Source organism: Pituophis catenifer, unplaced genomic scaffold (genome assembly GCF_029215685.1).
Source record: "Pituophis catenifer annectens isolate HBS135680 unplaced genomic scaffold, rPitCat1.0.hap2 SCAF_9, whole genome shotgun sequence".
Lineage (NCBI taxonomy): Eukaryota > Metazoa > Chordata > Lepidosauria > Squamata > Colubridae > Pituophis > Pituophis catenifer.
In genome coordinates this window covers 25,435,430-25,453,079 of record NW_027256889.1, presented here as the reverse complement: position 1 = coordinate 25,453,079, position 17,650 = coordinate 25,435,430, and the positions used below count along the sequence as shown (strand labels likewise).

Here is a 17,650-nt window from a genome sequence, read left to right as displayed (position 1 = left end):
GGGTTTGCACATGCGCAGAGGGTCCACGTGCGCATGTGCACTTCCGAAACGGTTGGGAAGGTAAGTAGATTTCACCCCTGGTACAATGTCTTCCTTAAAGCAATCCTTCAAAAAAGCATGAAACCATCATAATGGGAGGCATCAATTACCGAACATCTGCCATGGTCCTGTCCTTATTGACAACTGTCTCTTTCTGTGGTAAGGGAGCAAGCAAGAAGATCATTGGCTGTCCTAGACTTAATGCTAATCATTAGGGAGGACTTAGAAGAGGAAGTGGAAGTAGCAGAAAAGTGACCTTCTATGTCAAAGTGCTTGATCTTAAGTGGAACTACAACTGTGTGATCTCAAACACACATCTTGGACTTCAAAATTAGTGGCTTTCAAGCATCTCTGAACCTTGATATGTTGGACCTAAAAACAGGAGAAGTAGGATGGGTGGGAATTCCTAAAGAAAGCAGGATTAATGCCACCATTGTAACAATGTCAACGAGGGAGGAAAATAAATGACAGCAAAAGCCAACGTGGCCACACAACAAAAAACGTTAGTAAAAATCTAAAAGTTAAAATAATAATTAAAAAAAAACCATGCATAGAAGAAATTGAAAGAAGGTCAGGACACAAAGAAAAAGTGCAGATGGGTAGCCTCGGAACCGTAGAGCTGGTGTCAAGAATGTGAAAGCTCAGAGTTGGATGAGGTTAACAAAGGATGCTAAAAATAACAGGAAGGGCTTCTTTAGATAAATTCAGAATGAAAGAAAAAGAGAGAGAAAAATCAGTATATTAGCTGCTCAGTGTCAGGGGCAAAATGTGAAAGTAAGAAGGGAAAAACGGAGCTACTCAGCTCCCATTTTTGTTATTCTTCTCCAAAAAGGGGGAAACAGTGTCCATAAAGCAATGGGTGTACCACCACAGCAAGTGGCAATGATCTTGGATAGGCCAAATTTGTCTTGCTAAGGAAATTCCTGTCAAATTGAAAGCATCATCACATTTGAACAATCTTTTATACAATATTATCTGCTAAATCCTGGACAATTAGGTTAGTATCAGATGAATGGATGACAAAAAATATATTGTCTTGGTTTCAAAAATGGGGGGGAAAGAAAGATGTATTCATGACTCCATATACCATGACCCAAGCAGGCACACCCCATATGTACCTCATTGTATCTGCAGATGTGTTCAGAGATGGCTACCGTTAATTCTGGAATGGTAACTCATGGGAGCATCAAAAATGGAGACTACAAACTCTCAACTGGGAGAAGATAAATGTCCACTAAAACTTTGTATTTTCTTCTCATTCTATAGCAGTTAGAGTAGGTTCTCTTGCCAGTCCATCATGCTTTCTATAGAATGCTTCTACCACCTTCTCATTTCCTCTTTCGCTTTTCTAAATCAACATTTGGTGATTAAAAACATTTATTTAATGCCTGTGCCATCCATCTCACTATCCAGAGTGATTCTGGGCAGTTTACAATGCAATGATATACCCAATCCTCAATCATTTGAAGTGTTTTGTCTTTGTATTGTTTTATTCTTCTAATGTGCAATTAAATTTCTCAGGAGTAAACATCTCAGATTGCTAGTATCTTTTATCTTTTCTTTGTTCCCTAAATTGCCTCCCTTTCTATTCCAACTTCCAACCTAAGCTGTTAGGAATGGTGCAACATACATTTCAAACTAAGGTTGATGATTTACACATACGATTTTCACCTCTCCATTTCTTTCAGCCAATGTAATATACTATAGTCCTGTTCTAATCCATTCTGCATGCACCAGTTTGGGACAGTTAGAATATTCAGCTAATCCCGCAGTACCCACATAAATGTTAAAAATGGGATTATATCTAGATTCACATGAACATATGCTCAATCTCTTAGGTCTCTTAAATCTCAGTCTCTTAACTCTCTTTCAGTCAAAACCAACATCCCACTGAAAATTGGGAGTTGGGAGTCCACAAGAATATGTATATGTGTATCTATATTCATAAGCTTATGTGCATGTGTGTATTTGGAGAACAGCTGGGTTAAAATAAATGGAATAAAACTGATACAGTTGGTGTCATCTACTATTCAAAGGAATGCATATTTGCATTGGAAAATATGTTTTTCAAAATTGTTTCATCAAAGAGATTAGTAGAGACTATAGGTTAGGAAAAAAAGGAAGCCCTGGATTTGAGTCATAATATGTTTTGCTTAGTTCTGGAGTCATTTGGGCCTGGAAGTTTTTTATTGGTCTTTTCCCATTCCATGAAAGTTCATTGGTGTAGGGATGTGTAAAGTAGCCTTGATTCAGTTCAAATTTCAAATCAGTTTGGGAAATGATTCAATTCAGTGTAGATTTTCCAACTGATTCAGAAAAAGAGCATTTGCCCATGTGTAAATGACATTCCAATTAATGCCTCCAATCAAGTTAAGTTAATCAGGTCATCTTCAAAACTGAATCCCAAAATAAAATACAGGTAGTCCTCAATTTACAACCACAATTGAGCCCAACGTTTATGTTGCTAAGTGAAACATTTATTGAGTTTTGCCCCATTTTACGACTTTTCTCGCCACGGTTAAGTGAATCACTACAGTTGGTAAATTAGTAACACGGTTGTTAAGTGAAACTGGTTTTCCTCATTGATTTTGTTTGTCAGGAGGTCACAAAAGGGGATCATATGATCTGGGGACACTGCAACCATCATAAATATGAGTCAGTTGACAAGCTTCTGAATTTTGATCACGTGACCCTGGGGATGCTGCCGTGATCATTAGTATGAACAACAATCTTATTTTTTTCAGTGATGTTGTAACTTTGAATGGTCACTAAATGAACTGTTGTAAGTCGGGGACTAGCTGTATACAAACACTAACTTACTTTTTTATACCAGGTGAACTCACCAGGCTTAATACCTCCAGGAAACCTGACTCTGTATTGAGCAGGCTACTTATCATTCAAGTCAACTTTCCTTTCTGTTGAGCTCAGCTCTTAGTGGTGTCACATTCACATAGCTTCCATGGCAATTCCAATATGGAAATGGGTTCCCATTGTATTCTTACTGGATCTTTCTCGAATAAGTCCAACCTCAACCCTGGGGTTTATTGTGGTCCATCTAAACCTACCAAAACCCAACCGTACTTAGCTTCAGAGTCCAAATATTAAAATATCCTGCAAAGCTATAAGCACACAGCAGCCAATGATCTTTCAATTCAGGTTCTTCAGTCTAATCTCTCCCAACCCTCTACATCATCACCCTTCACGTAAAATCTCGACCGCAATGCAACAAAACTTCCCTCCCCTTCCAATCTTCCTCCCTCAAGGAAATGTTCTGCAGCCCTGGAAGAAGTAGAAGGAGGAACAGGCTGGCTGCACTCTCTGCCTGAGGGGGAGGGAGGGAAGACTGCTCATCCCAATCTCTGGGTCAGGAGATTAAGGAGGCAGCCTCCATTTAGACTCCAGGACAGTGGTGAAATCCAAATTTTTTTACTACCAGTTTTGTGGGCGTGGCTTAGTGGGCGTGGTGTGGCTTGGTGGGCATGGCAGGGAAAGGATACTGCAAAATCCCCATTCCCACTCCACTCCAGGGGAAAGCTACTGCAAAATCCCCATTCCCTCCCCACTCCTGGGAGAAGGATATTGCAAAATCTCCATTCCCACCCCACTCTGGGGCCAGCCAGAGGTGGTATTTGCCAGTTCTCCAAACTGCTCAAAATTTCCGCTACCAGTTCGCCAGAACCTGTCAGAACCTGCTGGATGCCACCCCTGTTCCAGGATCTGCCACCCATTTGCTACCAGCCAGCTGGAGTTGGCACAAAATGACACATTTTTAGGAGGGCTCTTGCAAAGGGTGGAAAACAGGTCCCAAGCAGGAGAGATGTGGATGGTGAGCCATGTGTTTGATTGCTCAGATTCTCCTTTTTCTCTCTCCCCCTTTCTCTTTCGCCCTGGGCCATCAATCAGAGAGACTGGCTCTGGGAACTGGGACACCGAAAGCTGTCAGACGGTGGAAACCCTCTCTGCTCATACCAAGTGTCAATGCAGACAGCTCTCGACCTTTGCCGTGGTTGCTCAGCTTCCCAAAGACCTGGTAAGTGGGGTTGAGGAGGCTAAGGGGCTCCTCTGGGGCTAAGGAAGGGCACAGGGGAAGCAGACTGGGTGGGCCCTGTCCCATGCTTTGAGGTAACCACTGCCCAGGAAGATAAAAAAGAGTTCAAATTTGAGGTTCTACTAAAGGAGAAGAGAGGGTGGGGAGACGAGAGAGTCCTGATCCTGACCTTCAGCAGACCAGCAGGAAGTTCTGGAAACTGAATGGGAATAGCTCAGGAAATCCAATTTGAAGATGGTTGTTGAATATTCTTTGATGAGACCAAGCTGTGCAGATAGAGCTTGGAATGACTTTTGGTGTCTCTTCTCCCCATTCAATTCTGGGCATATTATATACGATCAGAAGAAGCTATGTTTAATTTATGTCCACTGTGAAATTGCAAGGACATCAAATTTCATTGGGATTGTCCATTCCTCATAAATAGGAATGCACACTGCTGTTTTATATGCATACAGCGAGACTTTCCTGTTCTCTTATCTTTGCAATCTGGGTTAAAAGAAATAGAGAAACAATAAAACTAATATGGTTGTGCAGTCTTGGCAATCAAGAGTAGTATCTAAATGTGGGTGATCTGTTAATTCAAATCTCATTTCCCTGGGAATTATCTAGCTAGGCTTGGGCTGTTTCCCTTCTGTGATTTGGGCAGAATTGTGATCATCCTCATAGTTTTGTGGCAATGCTTGCTGTTACAATTGTGCTATGATAATATTATGCAGAGTGGTTACACATTCTAAAGCACTAATATAAATATTAGATATTTATTAGTAGTATGTGGCATGCAATAATTGCTGTAGTTTCTACTAAGGATAGATAAATCTTCTGCATCCAATTTGTGACCCTCTCTTGGTTTGCTTATAAATTGATTCCGCCGCATTTCCATATTAATCTGCAATTTTAAAAACCTGTACCATAACTGCTATTAAATAGATATTTTAATACATATTTAATGCGCATAAACTGCATTTTAAAGATATTATCCAAAGCATGTGCTGTTTCTTTTCATTTTTCTTGTAGCCAAGACTTAGTTTTGAGCTGTGTGCTTTGAGCCCGCAAACTAAATGGGTCAGATGGTATTGAATTCCTAAGTATCAGATGCCAAGGCATTCCTCTGGTGGGTTCCTTCTGCACAGGGACGTATTCACACATATGCTTCACGCCAGCTCAAACTTAGATTGCCTTAGCTGTGCCTCCTCATTCCATTGCTCTCCTCTCCCTCCCAAACACTTGCAGAATACATAGATTGGCCTCACCCAATATAATAAGATAGCATAATAATTATATAATTATAATTTTATATATTATATAATTACTCCATAATTAATACTACAGATCAAATTGCACTCTGTAGCTATAGTTTCATACAGCGGTAGAAGGTTTGGAGCCAGATCTCTTATAAGACTGTTTTGGTTCTTCTAACTCAGGGGTCAGCAACCTGTGGCTCTGGAGCCACATGTGGCTCTTTCACCCCTCTACTGCGACTCTCTGTCACTCAAAATATATGTCACAACCGCCAATGTGCGACACCCGCCAGCACATGATATATTGAGCTTTTCAAACCCCAGTAGGCCAACCATGGATAAATTCAAGAAAAGAAAAGTTTCAGAAGAAATAGAATGTTTAATTCAACTACGTATGCTAGTTTTGTGGTCGCTCAACAAATAGTCAGGCACGGGAAGAGTTTTGTGGCTCCCGGTGTTTTCTTTTCTGTGGGAAATGGGTCCAAATGGCTCTTTGAGTGTTTAAGGTTGCAGACCCCTGTTCTAGCTAAAGAGCAGATCTTGGCTTGTTTTTGGTCAGTACCGTTGGTGCAGCATCATACTGTGATGAGCGTGTCTTCCTTTGTACATGGAGTTCCTCCAACATCAGATGTCTCCTTCGCAATAGAGCAATTATTTTCGTCTCTTCTCACAGGCCATGGATTCTGGCAGTTCTCCATCAGTCCCTCTCATGATCGGCTGTGCAGTTTCCTGTATGGCTTTGCTGACCTTGCTGGCAATCTATGCTGCATTTTGGAGGTATGTTGGCCCAAGAGCTATGGTTGGAAGATGTAGGTTTGCAAAAAAACCAACCATGGTTAATTTCAACAGTAGGTGCAGATATAAAGCAGAACCACAGGGAGAATTGCATTTTAAGAGATGGGGATGATTATTTTGTGGAAGCCAAAATAAAATACTCTATAGTACACTGAATAAACAGACTATCAAACTTAGCCTTTTCGATACTCTGGTCTTTAAATTTTCACATTTGATGTTAAGAGTCTGCTAAGACATTTGGTGCCAAACCTGAAGACAGTGATTTGTTCTCCGACTTATCATTTTTCTCCTCTGGTCTTTCAAGACCTCTATATTCAACAGCATGAGCTGAATATAGTAAATAAAACAAAGTGGTCTGTAACAGGCAGACTATCTGCAGCAAGTTGAGCTAAGGATTTAATTAAAATTCAATTTTAATTTCATCCACAAAGGATGGCATTTTTGTTCCTGACTCCCACTTTTGAAAGTGTGAATCTATTCCACAATTGGGATCAAGAAGGTTCAGGCAGATGTAACAATTACTGAAGATTAAAGAAGAGTTTGGAAACTCCCCACAGAGGCCCTCTTAAAGCATTATCTGAGCACTGTGGGGGATATTCTTCTCTGAACTTGTCCCACAATTCCACCAAAGCTGGTGAAAGCTTTCCACCCTCAAAAACAAAACAGCTGCAGAGCCAGCACTCACCTACCCATAGAATTAACACCATACATGATTGTGGTGTGGGAGGAGTGTTGCTAAGTCTAAAAAAAGAACCCTACAATTGTTGGGTGGCATTAAATCTTCCAGGAACACCAGGCAATGCATACATGAATTAATTTCCTCCCTCCTGCAACTTTAACCTTATGAAAACCCATAGAGGTGGTACTCACTTAGTAGCTACTTATTCAGAGATCGTTTAAACTCACGACAGCACAGAATAAGTCATGCCTATGACTGGTCTTCATCATTGTGGCTGTCACATCATCTCCAGAGTCATAAGATTGTGATGATATAGGTTCTTGGTGGCTTGTAAACAGTGGTGGGATTCAGCCAGTTCGCACCACTTTGGGAGAACCGGTTGTTAACTTTCTGAACAGTTTGGAAACTGGTTGTTGGAAGAAATCATTAGGGCAGAGAACTGGTTGTTAAATTACTTGAATCCCACCACTGCTTGTAATTATGACACCACAGCATCCTGCGGTTGTGTGCAGCCCAGCTTCTAACAAGCAATGCCAGTGGAGAAGCTGGACAGAAATCACAAATGGTGCCCACGTGACATTGCACTTAACAACGGTGTGGGACACACTAAACAGTGATGGCCAGAAGTACTAAAACTGCTGTTGCTAAGCGGTGTGGTGATGTGACATCACACGTTACAACTGGCCTCAATTGCCATCATTAACTGGAGACCACCTGTATGAGCAGAGAGATAACCAGGTTAAAGATACCATGTTTCCCCAAAAATAAGACCCTGTCTTATATTTTTTTGAACCCTGAAATAAGCATTTGGCCTTATTGCCATGCGCTCAAAAGCCCAATTGGGCTTAGTATCAGGGGATGTCTTATTTTTGGGGAAACAGGGTATATATATATATATACCCATCAGTGGTGAAATCCAATTTTTTTTTACTACCGGTTCTGTGGATGTGGCTTGGTGGGTGTGGCTTGGTGGGCTTGGCAGGGGAAGGATACTGCAAAATCTCCATTCCCACCCCACTCCAGGGAAGGATATTGCAAAATCTCCATTCCCGCCCCACTCTGGGGCCAGCCAGAAGTGGTATTTGCCGGTTCTCCAAACTGCTCAAAATTTCCACCACCGGTTCTCCAGAACCTGTCAGAACCTGCTGGATTTCACCCCTGATACCCACACATACATATACACATATAGTACAAACACACATACTAATCACAGTCCATTTTGAATACATAGCAGAAAGAAGAGTCTTGAGAATTAATAAGGTAGATGCTATATGGCTGTGATGGCAAACCTATGGCCTGCATGCCTTTGGTGGCACGCAGCGCCTCTCTGATGGCACGTGAACCGTCGTCCCAATTCAGTTCTGCTGTGCATGCACGTGTGCTTCCCGCTGGCCAGCTGGTCTTCGGGTCTGCTGCGCATGTACGGGGGGCAGGGTGCATGTGGGGCGTGCGCACGCATTCATGGTGGGCAGGGTGCTTGCACAGGGGGCGTGCATGCATTGCATTTTGGGGGTTCAGGTGCTCTTTGGGCACTCAATCCGGAAAAGATTATCCATCATTGCTATATGGTATAAAGCTATTACAGAATCTAGTTCTTCTTCTGCTTCGGATAGCACGAAGCCTCCTCCCAGAAAGTAACAAAGAAAAGGATGTATAGCATCCCAGACATTACTATGGATCCTGCTCTAGCAGCACTTATATGCCATGTCCTGGATAGAAGGAAGTGAACTTCCAAGGTCCAGATATGTTAAAAAGGCTCCCTCACCCGTTCTTTTGTTTTCTAGGTTTATCAAATCTGAACGGTCCATCATTCTTCTGAATTTTTGTCTCTCTATTTTGGCCTCCAATGTGTTGATCTTGGTGGGACAGTCCCAGATGCTCAGTAAGGTGAGAAAAATCATTTCCTTCCAAAAAGGAGGACATATGATGGCTTCTGTCATCCTTTTATGTTTAATCGTACTCTGCTTCAAGATTATTCTTATGGATTTTCGTTATTGGGTACCTTTATTTTTGGTGGAAAGCCAAAAAATAATAAACCAAATTGGAATCTAAAATGAATTAGCTTCCAAAATGTGCTAGATTTTGCTTTCTAATTTAGGCAATTGTGGGGTTTAATTAAAAATAAAAGCATTTTCCCAGTTATCAGTTTACCTTCCTGCCTGGTTGTTTTCTTGTCAATCAAGGATTTGACAGGGCATCAAGGAAGGCAGATTTTTGTTTCTCTGAAGCTTTGTGAGTTATTGTAGACTATAATACATTCACAAAGTACATATTCCATTGTGTTGTTTCAAACCTAAATGTCTTAAGAGTTGTAAAGTGCTTCAGACCCAAAGGTGTTAGGCAATCGAAGAAATGATTATGGCTGCTTTAAAGACCTGTTTGAATGGAAAGTAATAATTAAGTTTTCTAAGAAATTAAAAAGTAAAAGTAAAGTAATAAAAAAATACAAAAAAAAAAAAAGAATGAAAAGAAAAAGACATAGAATTATGCTTTCCAACCTTCTGTCTATCAAGCAATTAGTATCTTAAGCCTTTGTGCCTTTTTTATATATATACACACACACACACCTGCTATATATAAACATTAATGTGCATCTTAGTGTTGATTTTGATCTAAACTATAGAATGAAGAATTGGAATACAGCATTTTGGAGTATCAATAGGTCGAGGTATTAACAAATTTAAAATAAGCTTCTTACAATTTAAAAAAAATGAAATTAATGCATCAGAAAATACAATTTTGTGCTTATTGAACTGCTCAAAGAATGCTTAAACAGGGAGGACATTTTGAGACTGGATTTGTTATGTTATAAAAAGTTTAAAGGTTCTTTAACAGATCCAGGGTATGGATTCACTAACCTGTTTTTTAAAGTTCTCTGTGTTAGAAATTTTTTAAAAAATGTTGATGTGGTCTAGATTTTTTTGATAAGTTTAAGGGTTTAATTAACTTTCTGTTTTAGTTCCTATGTAGATTTTTTCTCTGCTATTTTTGCTTTTCTTGTGTTTTTTCATGTTTATTTCATTTTAATAATTATGAAATATCTAAAATATCTAGATATTCATTTGGAGATGTAGGAAGGGATTTTTCTGCATGTAAAATTCAAAAAGAAGAAAAAAAGAGCTGCAAATGAGTACTAGTGTGCCTATGTGTTCCAAAACCCTTTTGAAAAAAACACAAATCTGAAATGCCATTATATATGCATACTTTTTTTTTAACTGTGCTAAATAGGTCAACCCCCATTTCTGAGAATCAAGGTTACCCCTTTATCTTACTTCTTGTTTTCCTTCTCCTCTCAACATTTCCATCCCAACTTCTGTAGTGCAATCAATTTCAGTCTTTTAGGACCAGCAATAGTGTGTGTACCACTTTTCTGCGGCTTTTATTTCTGTTCCATTTGGTTACAAAGATTTGGAAATCTGCAACAACTCTTTGGATAAAGAGCTGGGGAAAATGTTAAGTGCTCACCCAAGGCAATAAATAGCCCTACTTTGCTAAGTTTCACCTATGGGGAGAAGAACTAAAACCTTCCTTCCATTTGCTGTGATAATTTTGGTCCTGAGCACACCATAACTACCAACTCTTCTTCATAACTCTGTCAGGTTAATCTGACACAGGAAGACCAAAGTCTGTTGAAGCAGCTCTTTCGGCATACCATCATTCCCTGACTCATTTGCAAATGGCCTGATGAATAATAAATACATCACTGCCCTGTAGCTAGCTAGTGAGTTAATTGTAGTTGTTATTCAGTTGCTAAATCATGTCCAATTCTTCACAATCCCATGGACCGTAGCCAGGGGTAAAATCCAGCAGGTTCTGACAAGTTCTGGAGAACCGGTAGCAGAAATTTTGAGCAGTTTGGAGAACTGGCAAATACCACCTCTGGCTGGCCCCAGAGTAGGGTGGGAATGGAGATTTTGCAGTATCCTTCCCCTGGAGTGGGGTGGGAATGGGGTTTTTGCAGTATCCTTCCCCTGCCATGTCCACCAAGCCACATCATGCCCACCAAGCCACACCCACAGAACTGGTAGTAAAAAAATTTAGATTTCACCACTGACCGTAGCACACCAGACCGCCCTGCCCTCCATTATCTCCCGGAATCTGCCCAAAGTCACATTCATTGCACCGACACTATCTAACCATCTCATCCTCTGCCTTCTTTTCCTTTTGCCTTCCATCTTTCCAAACATCAGGGTGTTTTTGCAAGGAGTCCTGTCTTCTCATTTGGGGGCCAAAGTATTTGAGCTTCATCTTCAGTATCTGTCCTTCTAAAGAACAGTCAAGGTTGATTTCCTTTAGGACTGACTGATTTTATCTCCTTGCAATCCAAGGGACTGTCAAGAATCTTCTCCAACACCAACTTAATTAGTTAGTAAACTTATATGCTGCCCCTCTCACCCAGAGGCTAAACCCTTAAAACAATAAGTAATAACATTAAAATTGGTTTAAAATTAACAAGATGGGAAGGAAAGGAGAAGGATGCACACAGGGGAGGAGATGGCATCTTATTTAAGTCCATTAGCCACGTCCATTTGAGAATGACGTGCCTCCACTGGGGCCTCAGGCCAATTGGCAGAGCCAGATCTTCTGGACCTCAAAGAGCACCATGTTCCAAAGGACAGTAGCCACAGCAGAAAAAGCGCCTTTCCTTGATTGCACCAGCCAGAATTCCTCGATGCACAGGTTCCACAGCATGCCCTTTCTGCCAGCATGGTGGGGCAGATCAATCCCATTGGGGTGAGATGGTTCCTCAGATAGCCTGGACCCATTTTTTTCTTGAACCAGAGAAAGCCTATTGTAATCCCAAAAGAAGCAATGGGTGTACCACCACAGCAAGTGGGAATGATCTTGGATAGGCCAAATTTGTCTTGCTAAGGATGTTCCTGTCAAATTGAAAGCATTTGAACAGGGGCTGGAAATAGACAAAGGGGTTGGTTATTCTGGGTTGTTGCCCCTCTTGTGCGGAAGTGAGAGTTTTGCTGGTGTCAAAAAGTACTGCAGTCGAATGACAGCTTTTCTAGAGCTGCTTTACCAGTTTGGCCCATCAAAGTAGACCGCCCACAGAACCATTCTTTCTTCTCAGATTCCTGCAGAATCTGTTTGAAAAGAGAAGAAAAGGCTGGAAAAAAATAAAATGAAATAAAATAAAACAAGTGTTCTGGGGATGAGAGATGTTCTATTGTACTGCTGCAGTCTCTTTACGAAAGTCCATTTATAGCTGATGAAGTGGGAGAATGGAAAGCAATTTACACCCAGCAGCTGGTGCGTTTTTGAAACAAGGTATGCGTGGCCCATCCAGTGGGAGCCAGCTTTGATGTTTCCAAACACTGATAATGGTGTGTATGTGCAAGGGAGGGAGGGAGAGAAGAGAGAGAGAAAGGGAAGACAGATAAGAGAGGAGAGAAAGAGAGAAAAAGGATACCATAGGTATTTATGCGGACTTGATTCTCTTTGCTGATTCAGTGAGACATTTTGACCAGATCTTGCACATTCTGATGCCACCAAAGAGATCTCCTGTCATAGAATAGATAAAGATACAAAGCAAAGGCAAGACATTTCTGGTTGAAATCTTACTTCACCCATATATTTACCAGGGAATCAACTCCTGTGGCTTGGATTCACACATTGCAATAAATAATAGACCCTGGAACTGTGTAAGGAAAAAAATGGTTCTGTTGCTTTTGGTTTCTTTCCATTTGTCTTCCTCCTTGGACTCCAAGCTGGTCATAAGACCAACTTAGTCTACTGAAGCAGGGAGCTTCAGGAAAGAATCAGCACATGACTTGTGGACATCTCCCAGGCTTACAATCCCAACTTGGCTTTGGTTTAATACTTCCTCGATGGACACATTCATGTGGTGAATGCATTTCATGTCCCTCTCGTGTGCAATAATGGGGGGGGGGGGCTCAGCTCCTTTTCCAGAGGATGGATTTGAGCCCAATGTGTCCTTTTGCCACCTTGTCCATCTATCCAAAAACCTAATCAAAGCCTTGATTGATTAAAGCCAGAGGAGATGCAGGAGGGAGGAGTTGGGAAAGCAGCCATTTTGCAACCTGCGAGGAAAAACAGGGTGGATTGTTTCCGAGGTTTGAAATTCAGCTCAATGATGTCTCGAGGGCCTGCTCTTAAATTCAATAAATGTCAATCTGCAAACAAACAACAGCTAGAGCTCAGCATCATGCTTCGGGAGTTTAATATATATATACATGGTGCAAGAAACCATTTCCATAATGCCCAGAGTTCTTGTGCACAGTAGGAACAATCTCTCTCACTTGGCATTCCTTTTTAAGGAGTGCCACAGACACACCTCCAATTGCAGCAGATTTGCAAAACAACTTTTGTTTTCTTGCCATCCTTCTCTAATCCAGGAATCTAAGGTTTCCTTCCTGCCTTTTGCTCTCAGCGGCCATCAGTTTCAGTGACTCCAGTGGATGTTTCAATCCACTCGTTGCTGCAGTAATTCATTTATTTGATTTTCTAGATCAGTGGTTCCCAACCTTTTCTTCGCCACAGATCCCTTTTAAATAGCAATAACAGTTAGATTTATATACTACTTCACAGTGCTTTCCAGCCCTCTAAGTGGTTTACAGAGTCAGCCTCTCGCCCCCAACAATCTGGGTCCTCATTTTACCGACCTTGGAAAGGTGGAAGGTTGAATCAACCTTGAGCCGGTGGGATTCGAACTGCCAAATTGCAGGCAGTCAGAAGTCAACAGCAGTAGCCTACAATATTGCATTCTAACCACCACGACTCCTATCTAGCTCATACCGTGGCCACGAAATACCATGACCACATACCACCAAGACTTAACTCAAGATTTAAATTGTAACATTTCTTCAAGCCTTCGCAACCCCCCTGTGATGACATCATAGCCCCGCAGGGGTCTGCAGCCCACAGATTGAGAATCACTCTTCTAGATGATGTCACAGTTGTGCTGCTGAAATAATGATGAGGCTGTGGGCTAGGGAGAGAACTTGCTTTTAATTACAAGCAGAGATCAGAAACAAGCAGAAAAAATTGTAGCTAGAGTAACGAATACCAAGCAAAACTGAAAAGAAAAGAAAAAACATTGTTCAGGTCATAGTTATGGCTGCCATATAAAACCTTTGCAGCTTCACATGTGGTAGAAGTGTTCTTCTATGATAAAATATTAAGACAAGGTTGATCAGATGGGCCTCAGGATTTCATAGAGGAACAATGCATTGCTCCCTAATATACAACAGCCTTCCCTGTAGTATGTGTCAATGGTGAAATCCAATTTTTTTTACTAACGGTTCTGTGGGCATGGCTTGGCGGACATGACAAGGGAAGGATATTGCAAAATCCCCATTCCCTCCCCACTCCTGGAGGAAGGATACTGCAAAATCCCCATTCCCACCCCACTCTGGGACCAGCCAGAGGTGGTATTTGCCGGTTCTCTGAACTACTCAAAATTTCGCTACCAGTTCTCCAGAACCTGTCAGAACCTGCTGGATTTCACCCCTGGTATGTGTCCTCTAGATGTTTGCAGCTGCACTTGTCAGAACTCCCTCATAGCATGGACATCATCTGGGAATTGACTGGGGTTGCAGGAAGCTAAACAGATGGTAAGCTTGAGACAGAAAGTTCCTGGCTTAGAAGTGATGACTTGACTGTAAACTCAAGGTTGGCCTTTGCTAACCAGTTAGGAAATAAAGCCAGTTAAAATAGGGAAAAATGTGCTACAGGATGAGCAGTACTGCACCATAGATTCGCACTGCGTTAAATGTGTAATAAACAGAGTCCTCAATTTATGACTGGTCACTTACCGGGCTCATATTACCATATGTGGTGGACATGTGCAGAAGCTAAAAGATACTGGACTAAAATCCACACATGGGTGGAAACAATGACACAAGAACACATAGACTTTAAACCAGAGATTTTTTTATTGGGAATTGTACCTGAAACATATAATAGAGAATTGAGATATTTGACTGTGAATGTATTAACAGCGGCTAGAATTGTGTTTGCCAAAAATTGGAAAAATGAGAAAATACCAACGCAAGACGAAGTTATTAAGAAAATAATGGAATGTGCAGAAATGAGTAAATTGACATTTGAAATTAGAGAACAAGAAGATAAACAATATTATAAGATATGGGATTTATTTTACCAATGGCTAGATAAAAAGACATGGAAATGAAATATGATTGAGATTTTTTTTTAATGTAAGAAATGTAGAATCATATAAAATACAATATAAAGATGTACTATTATTGGAATGATTTAGGAGAATGTATGGCATAATACAAATTGACTCAAATCCTAGACTATTTTGTATGAAAGGAGGGAAGAAACAGCCATAGTTAAATATATGTCTAATGAGGATAATAATATATGAATATATACAGTATGAATAGAGTGAAGATGCACAAAAGATTTGTAACCAACCGACACACTGTTTGTATTTGCATTGAAGATGGGTTTTTTTAATTTGTTTTTTATATATGTTTAAAATAAATTTTTTGTCAAAAAAACCCCAACAAATTATGACTGGTCACTTAGGGACCGTTCAAAGTTACAATGGACCTCCCCATGGATACTTATGACTCAGTTCTGTGGGGGGAAAAAGCCACCTGCAGTCATATGACTTCATTGTGGAGGGCTGGCAACCAGCCTGCAATTATGGCCATTTGCAGCATTGTGGTCATGTGACCGCATTTTTATGACATTTTTGGAAAAAGAAAAGAATGTTTAATTTCAGTTTCTGGCAAAACCAGCCAGAACAATCTCTGCAAAAAAATGTCATAGAATTGGGTTGTTCACGTAGGTGATATATTTTACAACCCTCATGACTTATGACCACAATAAGCAGGCTCCAGTATGGTCGTAAATCAAGGACTACCTGTAAAAGACTAATTGATATCATCAGTACGAATAGCATCGTTGTTATTATTGTTATTAAATTGACTTCCTCCCATGGCAAGGTGCATATTTTGTAGGAAATGCATAGGGCCCTGCAGGAAAGACAAGAGGAATGGGTGACAAAAATGTGCGTTGCAAGACACTACAACCCAACGCAAGCTGTACCTTTTCATACTTGTGTCGCACAATGCATGCTTTGTCATTTTGCTGTTCTCATTATTAGGCACAGAAACCTGTGAGCGACTGCCTTTTATGATGAAGGCTCTCTTCCTCTTCATCCAGTTTGTTTGTTTGTTTGTTTGTTTGTTTGTTTGTTTGTTTGTTTGTTTATTTATTTATTTATTTATTTATTTATTTATTTATTTATTTATTTAATTTTTATTCCGCCCTTCTCCCGAAGGACTCAGGGCAGTGTACAGCCATACTAAAACAACATATACCCATAAAATTTAAAAACAGTTTAAAATATATTAAAAATTTGACCCTTATATTAAAAAACTACAAACACCCAATTAAAATTCATTTTCTAAGCCAGCCCAGCCTGTTGAAATAGTAAAGTCTTAAGGGCATGGCGAAAGGTACGTAGGTCAGGGATCATGCGTATCTCCGGGGGCAATTCATTCCAGAGGGCAGGTGCCCCCACAAAGAAGGCTCTCCCCCTGGGGGTCACCAGTTGACATTGTTTGACTGACGGCACCCTGAGGAATCCCTCTCTGTGGGAGTGTATTGGCCGGTGGGAGGCTATCGGTGGCAGAAGGCGATCTCGTAAGTAAGGTCCTAAGCCATGGAGCACTTTAAAGGTGGTAACCAACACCTTGAATCGCACCCGGAAGACCACCGGGAGCCAGTGCAGCTCGCACAGGAGAGGTGTTACATGGGTGCACCGAGTCGCTCCCATAATCACCTGCGCAGCCGCATTCTGGACCAGTTGGAGCCTTCAAGTGCTCTTCAAGGGGAGCCCCATGTAGAGAGTGTTACAGTAGTCCAGACGGGAGGTGACGAGGGCATGAGTTGACTCCTCTTTTCTTTCTCCTCCAGGGCATCTGCACCATGACAGCTGCCTTCCTCCATTTCTTCTTCCTCTCTTCCTTCTGTTGGGTGCTGACCGAGGCTTGGCAATCTTACTTGGCTGTCATTGGCAGAATCCGAACTCGGCTAGTTCGTAAACGCTTCCTCTGCCTCGGATGGGGTAAGAGAGAAATTCTCCTTCTCATCTAGAATTGTATTTTATTTTATTGTAAGTATCAAATTTATTTGCTACTCATCTCGTGGTTCAAGTGACTCTTGAGTGGCCTGATTGCCCTCAGTTCATCATTGGATGGTTGAATTTGCACAATATGTTTAACCAGATCAGCAAAAGGCATAGCAGCTGCATTCTCACAATAAAGGTAAAGGCAAAGGTTCCCCTCGCACATATGTGCTAGTCGTTCCCGACTCTAGGGGTCGTTGCTCAGCTCCGTTTCAAATCCGAAGAGCCAGCACTGTCCGAAGACGTCTCCGTGGTCATGTGGCCGGCAGGACTCAATGCCAAAGGTGCACAGAACCCTGTTCCCTTCCCATCAAAGGTGGTCCCTATTTTTCTATTTGCATTTTTTACATGCTTTCGAACTGCTAGGTTGGCAGAAGCTGGAAAAAGTAACAGAAGCTCACCCCATTACGCAGCACTAGGGATTCGAACCGCTGAACTGCTGACCTTTCGATCAACAAGCTCTGCGTCTTAGCCACTGAGCCATCATATCCCTAATTCTCACAATAGGCTATGCTTATTTGGAGTTAACCATAGTTTATTTTGGGATGTTTTGGCATGTTATGAGAATCAGGACCCAGGTTAACTTTGGATTCTCTGAGTTGTGTAAACCCTGAAAATGAGTCTAATTTAAGGACCTCTTTAGAAAGTTAGGAAATCCAGAACTGGAGTAACAAAGTTCTGCTTGGCCTCTGCTTCAAGGTCTCCAACTGCCACTCTTT

General features: G+C 41.2%; 1 protein-coding gene across 1 annotated transcript in view; it reads left to right on the top strand.

Annotated features, from left to right (window-relative positions):
- The window catches only part of ADGRB2 (adhesion G protein-coupled receptor B2), a 329,562-nt gene that overhangs the window by 269,200 nt on the left and 42,712 nt on the right, over nt 1–17,650 (top strand). Inside the window, exons 16-19 of the mRNA XM_070949232.1 lie at nt 3,943–4,069; nt 5,999–6,102; nt 8,584–8,686; nt 16,721–16,871. Coding sequence (XP_070805333.1) covers nt 3,943–4,069; nt 5,999–6,102; nt 8,584–8,686; nt 16,721–16,871 — 485 coding nt within the window. The remainder of the gene's footprint in view (nt 1–3,942; nt 4,070–5,998; nt 6,103–8,583; nt 8,687–16,720; nt 16,872–17,650) is intronic.